The sequence below is a fragment of the Dreissena polymorpha genome, chromosome 2, assembly GCF_020536995.1.
Source record: "Dreissena polymorpha isolate Duluth1 chromosome 2, UMN_Dpol_1.0, whole genome shotgun sequence".
Classification (NCBI taxonomy): Eukaryota; Metazoa; Mollusca; class Bivalvia; order Myida; family Dreissenidae; genus Dreissena; species Dreissena polymorpha.
Window position 1 is genome coordinate 33,018,127 of NC_068356.1, and position 22,569 is coordinate 33,040,695.

General features: G+C 34.5%; 1 protein-coding gene across 9 annotated transcripts in view; it reads right to left on the reverse strand.

Annotated features, from left to right (window-relative positions):
• Window positions 1-22,569, reverse strand: part of LOC127866516 (unconventional myosin-XV-like) — a 153,295-nt gene that overhangs the window by 99,551 nt on the left and 31,175 nt on the right. For all 9 annotated transcript variants that reach the window (XM_052407080.1, XM_052407077.1, XM_052407076.1 and 6 more), the window contains exons 4-8: window positions 20,762-20,871; window positions 17,367-17,430; window positions 14,664-14,773; window positions 11,980-12,054; window positions 1,826-2,026 (exon numbers count right to left, since the gene is read on the reverse strand). In XM_052407080.1, the coding sequence (XP_052263040.1) occupies window positions 1,826-2,026; window positions 11,980-12,054; window positions 14,664-14,773; window positions 17,367-17,430; window positions 20,762-20,844 (533 nt within the window). In that variant the 5' untranslated portion in view covers window positions 20,845-20,871. The remainder of the gene's footprint in view (window positions 1-1,825; window positions 2,027-11,979; window positions 12,055-14,663; window positions 14,774-17,366; window positions 17,431-20,761; window positions 20,872-22,569) is intronic.

Consider the following 22,569-nt stretch of genomic DNA (forward strand, 5'->3'; position numbering starts at 1 on the left):
AAATATGATTTCAAAAAATGTAATCGCTGTTGACAATAGCATAGCTCCGAGCACCTTATCTGAACCTTTCTCAAGGAAAGAAATGACCAGTTATTTAGTATACAGTCAACCAGAAAATCGACATAGATATCACATTTCTATTTCGCAATGGTTGATTGTCCAATGATACAAATGAGCCGCTCTCTGGTAAAAACGGGCTAAATGCATGAGCATAAAGTATCACCCTAAATAAGACTGTGCATGCTGCCCAGGCTAATACAGGACAACCCTTTCCACTTTTATGGAATTCTTTATGTACAGGAAGTCTCCTCTATACAAAAGGCAAGTCTTGGCAGAAAGTGTCATCCCTGATGAGCCTGTTTATACTACACAGGCTAATCTGGGATGATACTCTAAACCTTTTCTCCATAAAAAGCAGATTGAAAATGGCTTTTGCAACCAGCATAAAACCAGAATAGCCTGTGAGTAACTCGCAGGCTCTTTGGGTTTTACTCTGTTTGCTACACATCAGTATTTTAAGGTTGTCAATGAACCCTTTCAAACTTGAATCTATAAAGACAGGTTTTTATTATAAAAATATTTTCCAACATACAATATACAGGTCAAAATGCAGTAAGGGGCTTAACACAGGAATCTCTCTACTTCATGCAATGGGAAAGGCGCAATTAGAATGTAGTCTATAACCTAATCATGTTCTTATAATTAGTCATTACTTTTGCCACTTGACAGATCTCATATCTACAAATAACAACAAATATCTGAATGGAAAACTTTTCACTGAAATCATACCAGAATAAATCAATATCAAACGTCTTCATTCATAATAAGAAATTCAATAAATAATCAAGCCATAGGTTCTTTATTTCATTGATCCACAGAAAATAACATTGGTTTTTGATAGCACAGATACAATACCGCATCTGGATTTAACTTGTCCTTTGCAATAAAAAAAGAGGTCAAAACACCAATAAAAGTTAATGAATTTTCCTTTCTTTCGTGTTTGATTGACAATACTTTCATGTTTATGCCTTCATACAGAATTTTAATTCTTTCAGTCCCCAAGATTATGTATGCCAGAATAACTTCAACCTATATATATTTTTAAACTAGCGCTATGTATGAACAAATCATAGAAGAAAAGCACTACTCTTTAAACTAAATATATTTTGAAATTGATGCAATTTATTAAATTTAAAAGACATTTTGCAAATCAGCATCAAGAACCCAGTAAAATGCTGATAAACCAAAGTATTCAAAAGTCATTAGGTTTCATAATTTCACATGCATTCCCCAAAAGATTTATCAGTAAGCCTATGGGAATCTAAGTATAAATTCTACAGAAACCCCTTGATGTATGGAATATGGTGCCTGCCTGTCAACTGGAACGTCCCAGGTTGGATTCACTCCGTGGGATAATTCTTAAAATCACACACCAAGTCACAAAGAACTGATTCTGCCCTGGAAACGGACTCTAGAGCAACTCAATAAGCCAAAGTCTTTCAATGCTATCACGCTTAAATAAATGAGCTGTGCTCTGGGAAAACTGGAGTTAATTCATGAGCTTAAAATGTTGTCAAAGATTTGCCTGTCAGTTCTCACAGGCTAATCAGGCACAACATTTTCTGACTAGACTGAATTTTCCTTCAGAATAAACTTCCTTTAAATGAAAAATTTAATAAAAGCGGAAAGAGTCGTCACTGATAAGCCAGTGCCAACTGCCCAGGCTTATCTGGGATCACACTTTATGCACCTGCATTAAACCCCATTTAACAAGAGCTTGTGTGAAATATGTTTGAACTTTAAATCCCGTAAGGCGCCAACTCACCTCTTGAAAAACACTTCAATGTATTTGCCGAATCTGCTGGAGTTGTCGTTGCGTATAGTTTTTGCGTTGCCGAAGGACTCTAGGAGCGGGTTGGCCTCGAGGATCTGCTCCGTGATCGTGCTGGTTCCTGACGTGTTGACAGCTGCCAGGTACTGCATGATGAGCTTCGTGGCCTCGGTCTTGCCACTGCCACTCTCACCACTGCAACAAACAAGATGGAGAATTGTCTTATGAGAATGTCACAGAAAGAAGTGTATAATGGCAATAGTTGAAGGATAGTCATTTTACACTAAATATTGCATAAATGACATTACATTTACAGAAAATATTGTTTGCCAACTAATTTTACGCATGGTATAACGTGAAGGACGTGTCATTTCACACAAGCTTTTGCTTGGACATGCATACAACTTCACTTTACGTAAGGATTTGCTTGCATGACTTTTATTTCACACAAAATAATTGTTAATGACCATCACTTACCACAAGAAATTGCATATATGGCAGTTTTGCAAAATAGATATTGCTTAAATAACATTCATTTCACATGGCATGCTGCTATTTTACATTAATTTCACACTAGATTTAACTTGCATCATGGCAAGGCATGCAATTCACACACAAGATATGTAAGACTTTTATTGAATTTAAGATACTGATGTCTTACAATCGGTTTTGTGTGAAATATAGGTTGAATGAATATATTATATTCCTTGTTTGAAATGAATGAGTAAACTAATTATTTAAAGGTGAACCACACTTATAGAAAAAAAGTATAACAAGAGGGCCAAGATGGCTTAGAAGTCCATGTGTGTAATGTGGCAATTGTCCAGTTTCTATCCCAGACATATGATTAAAAAATCTTTGTGAAGAACCACAATCTGATGTCACACACTTAATATGAAAGCTGTGTGCTCTGTATGTTATTATGCTTTATAATTAAATATAAAACATTTCACCCCACTCAGGGCAAATTATGACCAGATGGGCGTGATTTTAGCAAACTAAGTAGTGGGCCAGTTGATGATGTTACATGCCAAATATGATGATGTTACATGCCAAACATGACACCTCTTGACGTTACCTGAGTAACCTGGGCTTTTATCGGACACCCTCAGGAACATTGCCGTGTTTTGTAGTGACGTCACGGTTTATTTCGGATAGCTTTTGTTTTTTAGCGTTAAATCATCATTGTCAGAGAAAGTACAATAACTGTCCGATAATAACCAAGACATGAAACAAACAATTTATGTTTAAATATGTGTCGGTGAAATAGGGGTGGATCGGACACTTCCTGGCTTTTATTGGACATCAAAAAGGGGTTTATCGGACGACTATTTTTTAAAGGGGTTGATCGAACAGGACACATTTTTACTGACAAAACAACGTTAAGTTTCGTTCAGAGGTGGATAAATGCAAAATTTAATGTGATATATGTAATATATTTTGGCTTGACGATACAAGATCGGATTGTAAGTGAGGAGGGTCGGGGCTAGAGCATATGAAATATATGAAACTTTCAGACTGCAAAACGTATATTCATGTATTGAAATAAATAGCTGCTACTGAGTACCCAAGAAAGCAGAGAGTGTGGGGGAGTGGGGGGACGACCCTTCCGATAAAACATGCGGACAATAAAACTTTTCGTACACGTCAGGTTGATCAATATGGAATACGTGTCCGATAAACCCCGGTGACCAAACTTTAATAAAAATTAAACGAGGAGATATTCGGACATTTTTATTTTTCTATATTTATGACGATTTATCAAATTTTCTTTACTATTACAATATTTAATTCAGTTTGAAAAACAATATTTTAACGCACCACAAGTTAAATATATTTTATATGCAATTCATCATTCCGACTAAACAGATGTCTTTAAACTTGACTGTTTGATTTTCGCGCCACAACGTTTTGTAACAGGTCAAGGAAGGGACGCCACTCTCAGAAAATTCATTTCTTCCAATAAAAATTGTAGATACATATTGTAAACCAATCAAACAACCTTTTTACAAATCGCAAATATTGTTCTTGTTTATGAGGTAAACAACTACCAATAAAGTTTTTAACAGCCAATTGATACGTGTATTTAGGCGTTTCTTGCGTCGTCCGAAAATCCCATGTGTCCAATACAAGCCCAGGTTACTCTATTTATTTTAGAAAACAAGACTTTTAACTATTTTCATATTACCCCTGGGATGGGGCCTGAGTTTTGTCCCAAAGAGCATAATTTGAACTAACTGTGTAGAGGACCAATATGTGATACAACATAACAAATACAAAACCTCAGGGCCTTGTAGTTTCAGAGAAGACTTGTCCAGATTTTACGACAAAATATAAGGAGGAAAATAAATTCTGTGCGTGTGTGGAGAGGGGATCATGACCCAATGGGCATGATTTTAACAATCATGGTAGAATCTTTTTAAGAATATTAAACCCTGATGATTGCACTTTCAAAGAAGAAGATTTTTAAAGGTTACATTTTGAAATACATTTTAAGTTCTTGTGGCCTACATATGTACCAGGCAAAAACAATATAAACATTTTACAAAAAGGTTTACACAATTATCTTTTTTATATTAAGTTTTGTTAAATTAAAATCTATGGTGTTGCAATATTGCCTAATCTCCAAGTATGTAAGGGTACACACAACTGTCATATGAGTGTGGAAGTCTTTGTTCTGTGTACATATATATATTTAATATAATTTAGGTACAACTTGTTTTTAAAGATTTTCAACAATGAACTACTCTGTTTACACTGAAACATAAAAAGATCATGTGTAGCAAGATTATATATACTAGTACTTGCACTTAGGTGACACATTATTGTAAAATGATTAAATAAGTACACACAGAAATACTGAATGTGGATGACCCTTCAAAAATGTAAAATGTCCCAACAATTTAATTGAATGGGGCAAATTGTATTCACCACTGTAACAGTAGACCACACTTGTTGAATGCAAGAAGTTTGAAGGTTCTCTCTCAAGTGCCTATAAAGAACCGGTTGTGCTAACACGTCATACAGCATTCCTTTCGGACACAAAAAGAATTCTTGTCAATATTGACTTTTTGTAATGGTAGTTTGGAATCAAACAGTATTGATAGACTAAAATGAGAACAACTTTCAAATTATTGGATTATAAACAGCATAAACATGCTTCTCAGCTAATCTTATAATTATAAAATAGGAAACATATCATTGATCTTTGAACAAAATTAACGATACTTTTCAAATTTGTCTTATTTAATACATGTGCAGAGATTTAGTCCCTAGGGAATGTTTGGTGAACTACTGAACAAATTTCATACAGAGGTAAAATGCAGTAAATTTTAATTCTTACTCATGTAAGTTACATTTTGTGTAACCAACTTCCTAGTTTCTTCAATGAATTACATTCTAAATTTTTTACTTAGATAGATGCTTTTGTAAAGAACAACTTTAACACATATAACGGAAAGCATAGACAAGTAAATTTAATATACAGCCCCATTGCATTTATTAACATCTCTGTGACATTTTCAATTATCATAATAATTATGCCGCCAGTTTAGAAGAAATTCCCCTTGCTATTGGTTTTGAAACCTAATAACCCGTCTTAAGCTGAATTCAAACATGCCACTTTATCATCAAGTTTACCATTTCAAATGAATAAAACAATTCTTTTGAAACCAAATGTTTTCTATTTATTTCACCAAATGATCTGAATAAGTATGAGGCATTGATTTCAAATGGTTAAGTTATAAATTGACATACAAATTGCATTTGATAGAAGGGATCAGGCATCGAATGGAACCTTATCACGATATTTACATGTGATTAAGAGATCATTTACGCGTCAATATATGATTTCTATGCATATCTTCTTCTCTCCATTTATTTTCAAAAAAGGAACGCTACATTAACCTTCAAAAATGAATCTCTAGCTTTAAGTGCAGCTTAATGCATCTTCTTATGCATTTTAATTTTTGGAATATACCTTAAACTATATAAGAGATGGAATTGATAGAAAGTATGAGTAAGTTCTGCAAGTATTCTGATTATTAGCTTATTAATGTTTGTACGGAGTTTCAAAAAATTGCCAGGAGCTCAAATTAGAACTTCCGGAACTTGGCTCTGAAAAAATGATCTTTATCTCAAACAGAGTCACTACCACATGAGCTCACTTTTGACATTTGATATTTGATTTCATGTGGTATATAGTTAAAATGATTTAAGAAAAACATTTAAGTTATGCCTTTGCACATCCATAGATCCTGGCCTTATAATGAACATTAATGTCAAGTTTAATCTTAATCTTACAATATGCATCAAGTAATTAATCAAAGGCTAAAATGCACTGAGAAATCATAGGATTGGAATTACCTGACAAATAGTGCATCTCCACCCTGTAAGGATTCTCTGTATATGGTACCAGATTGATGGACATAAACTACGACAGATAATTACCGTAATTTCTCTATGTTTTCAGACACTTAAAAATAATTATTTTTGTTTGTGTCCGAAAACTTAGATACGAAAAATATTCACAAAATACAGGTGTCCGAAAACTTAAAGAGTCGAAAATTGAAGTAGCAGAAAATAGCGTCAATTGTATCAACGACTACCGGTAATAGCACACGCTTGTAAAATACCATGCCGTATAGTATAAATTACAGTTATATATGTTTGCACTGCATTTTAAATAATTTTAAATCCTTAATTTATTTGAAACAAAGTTACTACAAGGTTGTTCTTTGACCAACGAGTTAAAAGATGAGCAGGTGATGTACCGATACTCGCTAGCATGAACCTGAAATTAACGCAATAAAAAAAGCAAACTATGAATTCTTTGTTTGTTCATTTCCGATAGTTGTTGTTTAACCCTTTACCACTTAGATACGTATTTTGACGCATTTGTAGTCCCTTAGAAAGTTAAATTTAATTGAAGACCTTTCTTGCAAGATTCAAGTTTTAAAGTCTTAATTTCCAACCCTTAGATACTGATGAGCAGCAAAAAGCGTAAAACCTGAACAGACTGCGAGTTACTTGCAGGCTGTTCTGGTTTTATGCTGTTTGCACATAGCCATTTCCACTTTGCTTCTGAGTGGGAAAGGGTTAACACCTCCCATTGTTCGTAAAACTTGCAATAGGGTGCATCACACTTTGAAGCGTTTAGTATTTGTCCCAATTATTTTACTTAGAAGGGGTAGTACCATTGCGGTAGATAATTGACCTGTTAATTGGCACTACCCTTGGTAATTGTCATAACGCATATGCTATCGGGCGATAACATTGTTTAATTCCGGTTTACAAGGTTATTTACCCAATAGCGCAAATGTAATGGTCCGTTGCCCTCAGGCATGCACCTGCCATATTTTATGATGTTAATCTGTTGTAAAACCACATGATCGAAGTGTCATAAGATATCAAACAAAGGACCAAAATTTGGTAAAAGAGCCCTGTAAAATATACTGTCCGAAAACTTAGAGACATTAATTATGGACGAAAACTCGTGTGTCCGAAAATCAAGAGTCACACAAATAATTATTTTTGCTAAAAAAGGGGTTTCCGAAAACTTTGAGTGTCCGAAAACATAAGAGTCATTACGGTAGTGAGAATTTCTTACACGAACCTGCAAATTCTAACTGGTCTGGAACTGTTGTTACCCTTTCCCACATGAGAAGCAAATGGCTATGTGCAAACAGCATAAAACCAGAACAGCCTGCGAGAAACTCGCAGTCTGTTCAGGTTTTATGCTGTTTGCTGCTAATCAGTATCTTAAGTTTGGAAATGAAGCTTTAAAAACGTGAATCTAGTAAGAAAGGTCTTAAATTAAATATAACATTCTTAGGGACTACAAATACTTGAAAATACGTATCTAAGTGGTAAAGGGTTAAATCCTTTTTAAATAATTTGAAGCCTTCAAAACAAGCGATTGGAGTATCTGATGGTTATGTTCAAGTGTGGGCTTCAAAAACTGCAATTTTGAAACTTAAGAAATTCATTTCAATTTAAATGTGTTCTTTTAAGTAAAAAACAGGTGTGCCTTTTTGAGCATTGTTAGCAATATCAAATAGTGATTAAATTACCAGTCCTTTGTTTACTTTCACATAATTCAATATGAATCAATACAAATGTGAGCAAAGTAAAAACAAAACACATGTCAATTGCTATCAAATTACATTGAAAGAGACCAAGATTAACTCAAAACATCAATCATTCTTAAACAATGCCTCATGAAATATAATAAGACCTTATAGCTCAATTACGAAACTGTCAATGCACATGAATGTTAAGTGTTAAATTGTATGCATTGTTACAAAACTACGCTAATTTTAGAAATACTTTGAACTAAAACTTGAGCTGTCACATAACAGTGGGCTTCATTATTCTTTCCACTGTGACAATATTTATATTCAGCCAGTGACCTTACATAAGGACCTCAAAGACATGGGGTAGTATGGGGTATCAACAAAACAATACATGTATCATTAGCATTTAATTATAAATCTACTCAATGCATGCCCATCTTAACCAGAATGCCTTAAAACTGAAGTAAAGTAAACGAAGGGGAACATTTTGCTAATTGCTGGTCAGTCATATGAAATGGTCAGTGACATTACATAGGGACCCTGAAAACAAGAAGGAGCATGTTATATTTAATTTATAATAGATGATATGTGAATTTCTCGCACACAAATCTTGACTTGAAATACAAACAAGGGCATAAAATCCTGAAAATTTTCTTCAAGCATTGCCATTGGTCAGTGAGTGTAAAGCACTTATTAAGATACGTGTAATTTCAAAAAAATCTTTAATAATACAAAGTACATGTTAACTTGTTTATGTTGGAATAGTATGTAAACATCATTGAATGGAGGAGAAGTAGAGCATGAATATTTGATGAATTGTGGAGCTGAATTATTTCATATTTTATATTTATTGTTTGTATTTGGTTCATGATGGTTCTATGTTTTATGAGAGGAATGTAATTGTCAAAAATTTAAACTTTCATCATTTAAAAATCTAAAGAAAAAAACAGAATTAATATATATATTGGCTCAATATGAATTGTACACAATATTTTTGTTTAACATTATGTATTTTCCCATATACAAAATTGCATATACTTGTAATAAATTTGTCTCTATAACATGTACAATCAATATATATCACTAACTGGATAATTGCAAACTATTCAAATATGTTAAACATATTTTCAGAAAATAAATCATTCACAGACAAAGCTGCCATGCTTACAAATTACCTTTCTGAATTGCCATTTAAACTTAATAATGGGTAAACAATTAGTATTGTCAGGCTGATACAAGGTAAAGCTTCTGATGTGTATGTCGATAGTATCTAAACACAAAGATGTGCAGCACATGTACAGTCCGACTTACTTGTAAAGAATTTTACACCAGACAAAATTCTCAATGATATAATGAACGATTCCAAAAGACTTGACATTTGATACTAACTAAAAGCCTTTACATTTCTATCAAATAAATAATTGCCTATTCTTGCTAAATTTTTAACACTCAAGCCACACAATAAGCTATAGGAAACCCGAAGGTGTAAACAAATGCTGACAAAGTAATACTTAAATTATTTTGTTCATGCATTTATTTATATAGACCAGAATAACATGACACTTGATAGGCCTCTAATTGATATTATTCAAATATAAATTGCTGTTTTACTTCAAAGATCCATTTAGGGGAATCATACAAAAATTCAATTAATAACACACTAAGATTTTGTAAAATGTCTTCATAGAAAACTTGATTACTGGAAATCATGTGATTTGCAGATTGCTTTAACGCATTTTTATAAAAAGAGGCTCAGTCTGGGTGTTACAAGCTTTTAGTACAATTTGCTGTTCTGGTAGTTTAAATATTTATATTACCTCTAAAAAATAAAGCTGAAAATCTTTTGAAGTCTTTGTTACATCACTTTTAGTATTATACTGGAACAAGAAATCATGTCTACCCAGTACTTCACATTATTATTCTTCCAGAAGTTGATCAATAGTAATTTACTACAATACAGAAAGTGTTTGTTTGTTTATATAGAAGGATGCTTTTTCAATGCTTGGGTACTACTTAAATGTATCTCGGGACTCTTAAGTATACTTAAATGTACCACGTGTAGGGAAATATACTTAAACATACCCCGCAATTTTAATGCCAAAATTATTTTTTTTTTAAATTATGTTTATAGTTATGTCCATATTTTGTAAAATAGCGTCTATATTATGATAACTCATACTCAAAAAAGAATCTTGAGGCAGGTTTTTGTTCAAAGAGAATTTTGTTTCGTATTCCGTAGTGCATTTTACCACATTTTGGGCAAGAATATAAAACGGGTACAGTCTAAATTGGCTGGGTAAGTTTTAGTATATTTTCCGTATCCGGGGTACATTTAAGTATACTTAAGAGAACCCGTTATACAATTAAGTAGTACCCGAGCCGACAATGACCAATCAAGCGCAAGTAAATGACAACTGTCCTACTTGATAAAGAGTTAGGGGGAAAGCCAGAATTTCATAACAAATCCCTATATAAGTTACTGGTGTGTGGAAGTGTCAGGGATCAAAACCAGGATCCTGGGAGATGTAGTCCATTGCTGGACCGGTCCACAATACCCATAATTTTACTATGAATAGGATTTTATAATGCTGATGTATTACACAGAATGGCTCTTGTCCCTAAAGGCCCAGTCTCACTATGATGCCGGTGGAGCCCCGGGCTCTACCGGAATAAACCAGGGCTCCATCGAAGACAACCGGGGACAACCGGTGCTCAACCGGGTAAGTATTAAAATGTTTAATACCTCTGGGATGAACTGGGAGTCACCGGGAAGGACCGGCAACGACCGGCGCGGCATCTGGAACAACCGGGACTGCACCGGGAACGACCAGGACGGCAGGTGAATGCCGACAGAGTCCCGGTATAGCTACGGTACATCGGTAAACCGGCGCTCTGCCAGGACGCCACCCGCATTCACCGGGGCTCCTCCTGGGAATTACTGGCGACAACCGCGATTAAACCAGGGCGTTGCCGTAGCTCTGCCGGGGTCTTGCCCCGGAGAGTTCCGGCGGAGTAACGGTAGACCGGGGCTCTGCCAGGATGCTGCCGGCTTTCATGGGGGCTCCACCTGGGCATTACCGGCGACAACTGGGGCTCTGCCGGGGCTTCACCGCAATAAAACATAGCTAGTCTAGGGTTGACCGGGACTCTGCCGGGTTGTTGACCGGCTTCAACCAGGGGGGCACCGGGAAATAGTGTGACCGTGTTAATTTTTTTTTGACGAATCATCCCGGTTCTCGCCGGTCAACCGGCGTTAGCAAACAGGGATGGACCGGGGCTCTACCGCCAATAGTGAGACTTGGGCTTAAGGTCTTTCTTAATACACTTATAATATTATTTTATGGCAGTTTATGTTTGTAAAAAAATCTATTTAACCTGTTTTAATACATGATTTGCTTGGTTTGGTTCCAGAACATAACTTGTCAACATTACTGTCACAGCCGCCTCATAAATTGTATTTAAAAAAATAAATATTTAACACCAGAATTGCTATAAAATTACATTCTAAAATGAAATATTTGGTAAACTTGACAAAGATGTCAACAAATGCGTTAAGAAATTTTAAGTTGCCACTTTTATAGCTGTATTATAGCTATTCTCTGAATTCATTTGACATTCCCATACAAATGTGAAAAGAAATCATATATAAATTCAAGCTTTTTCAACTGAAACAACCTTTTATATCATTATTTTAAAACCAGCCAGCTTATTTTGCTTTATTTTTCTTATATTAGCAATATTCATATGAGCATTATGCAGGAAAAACCTTGCTAAATGCGTGTGTCAAGAGTTGTCCCAGATAAGCATGTGCAGTTGCACAGTCTATTCAGGTACACACTTTCCACTTTTATCAATTTGTTTGTTGAAAGGAAGTTGTTGAAGGTAGAAACATCCAGTACGCTTACAGCCCAGGGTAATCTGCACTGGTGACACTTTGTGCACATGTATTTAGCCCAGAATTCCAATAGCGAGGTTGATACCTATGTTTTCTAAGTATGTATGTGTGTCCCTACAAGCCCAGAGTTACAACAGGAGAATCCCACCAGCTGTAAGGCCTTCAGGCTCAAGACTTACCTGATCACAATGACCTGATTTTCTGTGTTTTTCATCATGCGTCCATAGGAAGTGCTGGCAATGGCGAACAAATGCCTGAAAAAATAAAAAAAACAACACAATTGCCAAGCAATATAAGTCCCCTACCGGCTCCACCATTGTCAGAAATTCCACCATTTTCAGATTTTCTTAATATATTTGTTGCCATAGCAACCAGAATTTTTGTTGCAGGAACAAAATAAAATGACGTGCATAATGTCCATATTGCCATCTATCCATTTTTAAAGTTTCATGAAAAAATATTAAGAACTTAAAAAGTTATGGCAGGATCCAGAAAACCACCATTTTCAGCAGTATTTCTAGTCTATTTGTTGCCATAGCAACCAGAATTTTTGACGTAGGAACGAAATGAAATGACGTGCACAATGTCCATATTGACATCTATCCATGTTTCAAGTTTCATGAAAAAATATTAAAATCTTTAAAAGTTATTGCAGGATCCAGAAAAGTGTGACAGACTGACGGACAGACGGACCGACGGACGCACAGAGCGAAAACCATAAGTCCCCTCCGGTGAAACCGGTAGGGGACAATAAAATCATTATGTTTATTGCATAAATAAATGTAGTTTGTGTTCAATGTGAGATATCAACGGGTAAACAACTTAAAAGCATTTAGTAAATGTAAAAATATTATTTTTAATCAGTGCCATCTGTCATCTTAAATGCTCAGATTATTGGGTGGGTGCGACAGTATTTTGGGCACTATCAATTAATTACATAATGTAAAGCTTTAAATATGACACTATTCTACTTTCCATATAGATAGAATTTCATTGCGAAATAGATTTTTTTTCTTTTTTTCCTGAAGAAAAGGTATACTTTGTCCTACATATTAGGATCATATAACTTATATGGTGATATTATTTATAGCGGCATTATCATATATAATTAGGGATAATAGATTTTACCCACTTCAGATTTTATCTTAATTATTTGACCTCTTAAAAAACACAACAGAAGTGTGACCGCATTTAACAAGTCAATGTCCAGCATCTACAACGTTTCACATACAGAACCAAGCAATGGCGATATCCCTTAACCTGTCAACAATATTAATTATGTCTAAAAAGTCAGGCATATAATTTTCACTTTCTATTGTTGTTGTTCAGCTTGTTAAGGTATTTACCAAATTTTGTGAATTGTTGAGTTACAAAAATTTAGCAATATATTTAAATATTACCAAAAATATAGTAATAAAAGCCTTGTAAACCTCTGAAGACCGTAAAGCTATCTTCCATGAGTACATGATGAAATTTGAGTACGATGTTTACGTACAATGTCATATATTACCTTAAATGCAAGAATGAACATAAATGTGTTTGACACCAGATCACACTTTGATGTTATTCATAAAACAATGTTGGTATGTTGGTATGTTGTTCTAATTGCAAAATCATGCACTTAAATACTTAAATACATGACAGAATGACCCTCCATTACACACAGTTATGTATTCATAGACCATCTGCCAAAAGGGATTGATATCACAGTTGCGATCATGCGAGAATGCCTAATGCAGCAAGGACACGGTTCTGCAATAAGCAGATCCCATGACAGATTTTTAAATCAGCAATTGTTGGCCCAGAAAGCGTGCAACAAATAGATTTCAAAATCCAATTCAACTTACAACGAAAATGTGAGCCCACACATAATCACATTCTTATTTAAGAAGTGACATTGACAGTTTTCTCATACACTGATACGCATTCAAGGTTTTGTTCACACACACCAGACTAAAGGTTTTGAACGCTTTGGTTCATTACATCATTTATAAATATCGATAACTTTGTGTACTATAAAAATAGATTGGTCTTTTTTCTTCTGCACTAAAGATAATAGTGATGAACATAACAAATATGATGATAAAATATAATAACAGACCAGAATTTTGCTAACAGTAATGTTGGTGCCACTAAGATGATGGTGTTATTGATAATGACAATTATGCTGTCAATGGTTGACAATGCTTAAGTCAATAACGCTGATGATGACTAAAGTCTATCCCTATGTCGAGAGGCCGTCCCCTTTTCTTCCACCTGGGAACCTGCTGGGTTGGGGTTGGACGCCCAACTACCTAACTGGATGTAGTGTAGCCCAATATAAATGATGATAATGACTTACTGAAGCAATAACAATTATGGTGACGAAAATTGTCACCAACACAGATGACAATGAAAATTACAAGAGCACCGCATAACGGGTGCCACGCTTGGCTGCGAAAGCTTGTCAGAATTTTTTTTTTTTTTTTTTTAGAGGTCACAGTGACCTTATCTGCATATGAAGTTTCAAAGTTGTAGATGGAAGCACTTTGACTTTAGAGCCTATGTTAAAGTTTTAAATTAGAGGTCACAATGACCTTGACCTTTGACCTAGTGACCCAAAAATGGGTGTGGCGTGTAGAACTCATCAAGGTGCATCTACATATGAAGTTTCAAAGTTGAAGGTGGAAGCACTTTGATTTTAGAGCCAATGTTAAGGTTTAAGCACGAGGCCTACGGCGGACGGCTGACGGCGGACGACGAGCTGGCTATGACAATACCTCGGGTTTTCTCTGAAAACAGCCGAGCTAATAATGACAATATGATCAAGGGGGCAATCACGGGGGTGATATACATGATCCAATTAAGCTCCCCACACACTTACGGAGGAAGGGAGCCAATGGGCTGACCCTCATATCTTTTGACCATATCCAGCCCGTAGATATTGAACATCTGGTACGGATTGACGGACACCAAAATGCTCCCACAGTAGGTCTGAAAGAGGATAGAAAGCACAATCAAAATAACAAATACGAAATGCACAGAAATCACGTTTAACAGCAGCACTTTACGAGATAAGTCCTGAACCACACTCTAGGACTCATCCAATGTGAGACACCTCATGCGTCTCTTTCAATTCCGTGCTGTATGCAGCATCAGAATGATGAGGATTTATCACGAAGATTTAATTTTGAAAGTGTTTTTTTAATTTTAAGTTCCGATCCCATGAATTCTTTGAATATCGGGTGAAAGCAATTTTTAGTTTACAAGCAAACACCTGTTGACCTCAAAATTAATAGGCCTTTTTTCTTTCCTCCTTAGTTACAAGAATAGCAATTAAGATGATCACAGGACACATGTCTAGAGAATTGTAGATATTGTGCGGAAACTAATTTTATGTTACAAGCTCCTATGACCTTGACCTTTGACCTTATGACCTAACATTTTATTGGTGATTTCCTTTCCACCCAAGTCACCACTATACCAATGTGCATGCTAGCAGGTCAAAGCATTCTCAAGATATCGTGCAGAAAGTAAGTGAGCCGTGCTCTGTGCAAAGGGGGACAAATCATCGACAACACTTTCTGCCTAAACTGTTTTTTTGCTAAGAAGAGACTCTCTATAAATAATGAAAAATACCACAAAAGCAGGAAGTGTCGTCCCTAATAGGCCAGGCTAATCTGGGACGACACTTTACACACATGCATGAATCCCCCTTTTCACAGAGCACGGCACAATTTCATTTTCCAAACCCGTGGGACCTTATACTTGACAAATGTCATTTATTCTTCCTAAGTAACCAGCATACCAGTTAGATGATCGTAAGCTAATGCATGCTCAAGATGTCATAAAGAAATCAAATAAGAGATATCAACTCATGTGACCTTGACCTTTGAAGTGGTGATCTCAACATTGAATTATGTCTCATTTTACTCCCGTGTGACCCCACTATACACAAATGCATGAAGGTAGATCAGTATTCTAAAAATATATAGTGTCATAACATATTCCCTTTTACAAACCCATTTGACTTTGAATGATGACCTCAGAATCAATATGCTTCTCCCCTTTCACCAAATTTACATCTATGACCATGATCATTGGTCAAAGCATTTTAAAGATATTTTGCAGATACATATAAAAGCCTCTGTGACCTTGACCTTTGGATCTCAAAATTGATAGGCATCTATCTCTCCTTCCAAGAAATCATTTTTTCAATTTGCATGGCTGTAAATGGAAGCGTTCTCTAGAGATCACGTGGAAACAAAATGGTCTATGGAGCAACCAACCTACATGTGAAAAGCGATACAGCCACGCGTCTTCGAAGGGAGACATAATCAGTTACTACTGTTGTCAATCAATATATCAATATTCCAAGGAATGAATTGTAAAGATATAATTTTAAAACATATGCTTATTTGGAAATAGGACCATTTGGGTATGCTTAATTAATGGGAAAATAGCCAATATCCAACAGATTGCAACCGACTTCTCTTTCACAGACAAGGCATAGCCAAATTAGGTAAATTAATTATTTTTACTTTTTAAGGCTACACTACATTGTCAACAGTTGTTTTGAATTACACAAAGAACTGTTGAAAGGGTATTACATTTTATGGCATGATGCTGGGCCATTTAAATGCCACATGAGCCACAAACAGAAATGTTATACAGTGACCTTGAAATTCTTTATTGATAAACATTAAACATAATACCAAACTGAAACATGAGCCAGATTTCATGCAGATATCCAACATGGTGTGATATCTAATGCAATAAAAACGTGTTTCTTCCTTTAAAATTTGAAAAAACTAAAACTGAGGTTTAAGCATTTAGCCAGGATATCAGCATTGAAAGACAAAGTCATATGTCCTGATTTTTGCGTGAAAGTCTGGCGTTTGGAATCTTTGTTCCACTGTTCAGATATTCAATGGTTTGTTTTGACATTGGAAAAAATAAGCTTCTTTTAAAACTTGCAACTCAAGCTCCATTTCGCCAAAATGTACCTGTTCTATTCACTTTATCGCAGGATTATAACAACACATGCTGGCCAAATTTAGTTTTTTGTCACCTTATCATCAATAAGGGTAAATTAATGCTGTTGTGATAAATGAGCAGGGTAGCTAATTGCTGCCAATAAAGGTATTATTAATATAGCATGGCTTCTAATTGAATCAATACAGTGAGTTTGATTTTAAGGCCAAGTGTTACCAATATTCAGCAAGGTTTATGTTTGATTTTTTTCACAGAATTTTATTTTCACTGCCACCTCATCATCAGAAAAAAGTTTGAACATGTTGCATTCAATCTAAATTCAAATTAACTTTTGTCTCTGGTCTTAAGACCTTGGTCTAATGAAAAAATGAAAACAATTTATGTTAATGATGTTTTTGAATACATTTATCATCAATATTAGGCCCACATCTGATCGATTTACTGTACACTTTTGGAAAAACAACTGAAAGGAAGGGCTAAAGATTTCAGTCTACAGGTTAATACCCTTATGAAGTGAAAGAAGCATTGATGACACATAATTAGAAAAATTAAACAAATAAAGTTATGTAGGGAAGTCAACTTGAACACCTACATAGATGTGGTTGTTGCCATATCTGGTCTGCAAGTTTTCCAATATGGTTCGCTCATCTAGGACACTGAAATGTCAAAAATGAGGTTGATGACACAAAAATACTCTCCTTATCTCAAGTTGTTTTCACCTGCCCTGTGCCTTACAACGCCAACATTCCGTGACAACCATAATATTCACATAATTGAGATTATATTGACACTTTTACAAATAGAAATTGTGTCAAATTAAATAATTTGTCAACCCACCAGCATACCTTACCAATAATTAAGATAAAAATTATGGCTACTTCATATGCCTTTAAAATTGCACAAATTGTTGTTGTATTTCAGGAATTAAACCTATAAGGATTAAGTTTGCATATCACTCTTTATTTTCAGTACTACCACATTTAAGCTATATTATAAATGCTTTCAGTAAACAAAAAAATAGAGTAAATATTTAAAAAAGTATTTATTGTGATAAAAAACAAGAGTTTTGAAAATTAAATACTCATCATTACATATAAACAATGAGAGGTAACCTTGATTTATAAGACTGATAAAGTTTAACGGTAAAATTGCATTTCATTTGAAAACAACAAATTCAGGAAATTAGGTACTGAATGACGAAACATGGGACTGAAAATACGTATGAATCGCGCTCTGTGAAAAGGGGGTTTAATGCATGTGCGTAAAGTGTCGTCCCAGATTAGCCTATGCAGTCTTAACAGCCTAATCATGGACGACACGTTCTGCCTAAACTTGATTTTTGCTAAGAAGAGCCTTTCTTTAAACAAAAAATATCATAAAAGTGGAAAGTTTTGTCCCTGATTAGCCTGTGCAGACTGCATTAAACCCCTTTCTCACAGAGCACAGCCCATGTCTAATACATTTACTATAATGTGTACTGAATTTGCAATTGTAATGTATGTTAATTATCCTGGGTCTACCAGTATAAATAATAAGGTATAATTCCTTCTTACAATAACACTGAAGTGAAATGTTTTGTACAAATATTTAAATTACACATTTCACTGACACCAACAATAATAGGATTGTGAAAACATACCTAAGAACGTTAAAAAGATATGTACGAATATTTAGCTTTATTGAATAATTTCAGATTGTCACAAACTTTTTAAAAATGCAAATACCTAGACTACTTTAAAAACTACTCATTGCCAATATCTCCTATTGTTCTTATTTAAAGTACTGGATAACACAAATCAAAATCAGAATGGCAATCTAAAATCATTGTCTTAAAACACTGATATCCAAAGACAAGAAAAGTTATGAGTAAGAAAGGACCAGACATAAAAGAGAAAGGACTGCAAAAAAAGCTTTTTTATCTGGCGACTTGCAAATATTTGCATAGACTGCAATTTACACTGTGGAAGGTTTAACATGTTGTAAAAAGTATTAAATTCTTGAATGAGCTCTGCTCCCAGATATGGAAAAATGAATACAGTATTTAAATGTCCCCAACCACAGTATGTGACAGATAAACTCAACACTCCTAAATTTTATTAACATTGGCGTTTAATGCACTATAAATCTCTTAAAACTGTCCAATAATGGCCCTATACTCTTGAACAAATGCCAGATACAATTTCTTTGCTTAAAGCATATTAGTATCAGGATAACAACATGAATAGCCCAAATTGAATTTCAGAGAAAAACTCACTTAAATCAGATAGAATTTTCAATGTTATATTCCTTCTCTATTGAGAATCTATCAAGATACAATTGACTATCAAATTTACAATATTTTAACTGGCTAATTGAGTTAACCTATCTTAATCTTAAAGGGGCCTTTTCACTGATTTTGGCATATTTTGAAGTTTGTCATTAAATGCTTTAAATTGATAAATGTAAACATTGGTTCTAAGAAGCTCCAGTAAAAAAATCAAGAATAAAAATTTTAAAAAATAAAAAAACATCAGCAGGACTCGCACCAGTGACCCCTGGAGTCCTGGAGTAAAAACTAATTAGACCGTTCGGCCATCCTGCCTATTATGTATGACAGACGTATTTTATACTTTATATAAGCAATCTTCGTAGTTTCACAAAATTAAACAACAACAACAGAACTCTCCAAATTATTCAATTGTTTCGCGTTGCAACCCTTTATAATTTTCAGGTTTTTAAATCGTCAAAAGATGCATATAACGGATATATTAGAGCATTGTAAATGTTTAGTTTTACTGTTTCCTCACAAATATCATAACTTAAACGAAAATTTGCGAATCTGAAACAACTTTTTTCAATTTTGTCAATTTGCCAATACGTGAAAAGGCCCCTTTAGTGCTGTATAAAGCCCAGTAAAATGAAATGATACAAAACAAGTAACTTCTTCTCAAAGGTAACACTGATAACTTAATCTGTATTATATTTTATACCATCTCTCTGAACACTAATGAATGAATGTCCAATGATAAAGATCCAGTATTGCCTTAACATTGAGTTAAGTCGCTATTCAACCTTATTGGCTAACACATTTTTTAGCTCATGTTCTACCATATTGGCAAATCAATTATATAATTGAATTATATAAAGTTCACGCTAATTCGAAACATATTCGATAATAAACACAATACAGGCTATAACCTTGTGTCAAAACCGATAATAAATCATTTTTATTTTGTAAATGCATAAATAATCAACATTACTGTAATAATAGCTCATGTATAATAAAATACATCATACTACATTTACAAAACATACTAGAGTTAAGCTTTTATGTCAACAAATAGTCAACATTAAGTTAACCTTTTTATTCATAGGCAAAATTCATGATATTAGTCAATTAGTTAATAAATCATGACACTTTGTAGTGTGTATTTTACATTTGGTTTATATTTGAACATAAACTTACATAAATTGAAATGCAGGACTTTTTGTATAAGCCTCCAGACATTTATTTTCAATTAGGATGAATTTCATTTAAAGTAACAACAAGAATTCTTGAGTGTTTTTTTCAATTACTTTTGTTGTTGGGTTGTTTTATGGTGTTTTTTTTTCAAAACACAAGTTAAGATGAGCATCGATGTGGTAGAATGGGGTTTTAATGCATGTGCATTAAGTGTCGTACCTGATTAGCCTGTATGGACTGAACAGGCTTATCTGGGACAACACTTCATGCCTAAACTGAATGTTTAATATAAAAAAGAGACTTTTTAAACAAAAAATACCTTTAAAGCAGAAAGTGTCATCAATGATAAGCCTATGCTGGATTTTAGGCTAATCTGGGACAACACTTTAAGCAGATACATTAAACCCTGTTTTCGCAGAGCGCCCCTCAGAAAAATGTCAATTGGAAATATCATTTACATTACCGCTTAAAGTAAATATCTGGCTTTAGACAGGATCATGTTCAGGATAACTTGTTTGGTACCAAGGTGTTCATGTAAAACTTACTCTAGTAAGATCATATCCTCAATGCCTCGCTCACTCTGCTCCCTCCCGCCGCCATGATTACCATAGCCATTCATTGTTGCCATGGAAACTCTTAGCAGTTCATACCCGTCCTATCAACAAAACATAAACAATTTTCATACCAAACATTTTTTATAATAAATACTGTGTTTATGTTTTCAAATTACATAATTAATTTTAATCTACCTACATGTAAAGTTCTTTTAAATTTGTGTTGTTTATCTGTAAATATAAAAAGAATGATAAGAGTTCTGTTGCGAAAACTGTGTTATATGGACGTATCATGAATGACATAGTTTTTTTAGATGGTCGCTTTAGCGACCGTCTAATGTGCTTGATGTAAAATTCAGGTCGATACGGCCTGGGTATGATTAGCCCAATTCCCGCTTACACTACGCGCGAAGAAAGAGTTGTAAAATTTATGCAAGAGGTTTGAGTTCTCCAATTATGTTTATTCACAAATGGAAACATTATATTAATATCGTGTTAAATGCAATAGTTTCGAATGGTGTTTTATAGAAAAGAATAAAAAAAACAATGATCGTATTGCACGTGTCGCGGAGGAGATTGTTTATGAATGATTAAAATAGTCCACTTTCTGCTGCGTCTGCGTGACGTAGTATTTTCGCTCATCTCATTCATAAATCTGAGGCTGGCGATAAACAAAGGGGAGTCCGGGTGAGAATTACGCACTAGTATAAGGTTACGCTTGTTTATATTCACAGGTCTCAATTAATAACACGTTGACCACGAGTTCAACAATTATTACCGGGATACGATAGACAACATAAAAATGATTCATTATCGCTGAAACTGTTAAAAAACATTTAAATATAACAAGAATATTCTCTAAAAAATGTAGTCTTGCTGTTTTGAAATAAGGTTTGGAATTTTGGTTTCTAAATAACTTAATTAAAAACAAAAGTTTAATTATAGTGTTTTTTACTTTTAGTCGCATATTTACCGCATTATAATGTGTGTTATAATAGGCAAACCATACATTAGTAAAATTCAATCTGCCTTCGCACATAGAAGGAATGGGTCAATTAGGTGCTGCGTTTCCTTTGCTTACTTCAGTTAGAGGTCGTAAAAGCAATCACAAGGCCCCGGCTTCAGAGGAATTGCGGAGCGTTCTTACATAATTAAAGTCGTAGTCGCATGGTATTTGCATTTAGCGTCCTATTTGGTCACGTGGTTCTTTTTCGCGGGTGTTTTGGCATTCATGATATGAGGCTATTAATAGATGCGCCTGTCGATAAAAAAAGGAAAGTTTACGGGCGATAACAACGCAATAGGTTACGCTCTCACATACAACTCAATGACATAGTACAGGTCGTAAATTGAGAGATTTGGGAAAAAGTTGACGCTTATTTATATTCTCAATTTATAAAACGTTGAACATAAGTTTAACAATAACTTCAGCGATACGATAGACTAAAAAAAATCATAATCGCCTAACCCGAATATAACAAATAATTTATAATAATAATACGAATGACCTGTTTCATAACCTCGTTGAAGCTACTACATCGGGTATTTCTGGAAAGCGTTCTTGGTTCTCAACACATGGCGATCTTTTGTATTTACGGGTGCTAGCAACGCAATAGTAGAAGCTTAGTAGAAGGGTTAGCTTGTTTATATTCACAGTTCTCAATACATTGACAGTTGGATATGAGTTCATCAATTACTCAGGCATACTATAGGCAACCTCGAAAATGCTTTATAATCGCTAAAACCGAAAACAACTAAATATATTATATTAAATATATTTATAACAATACATGTCTTTT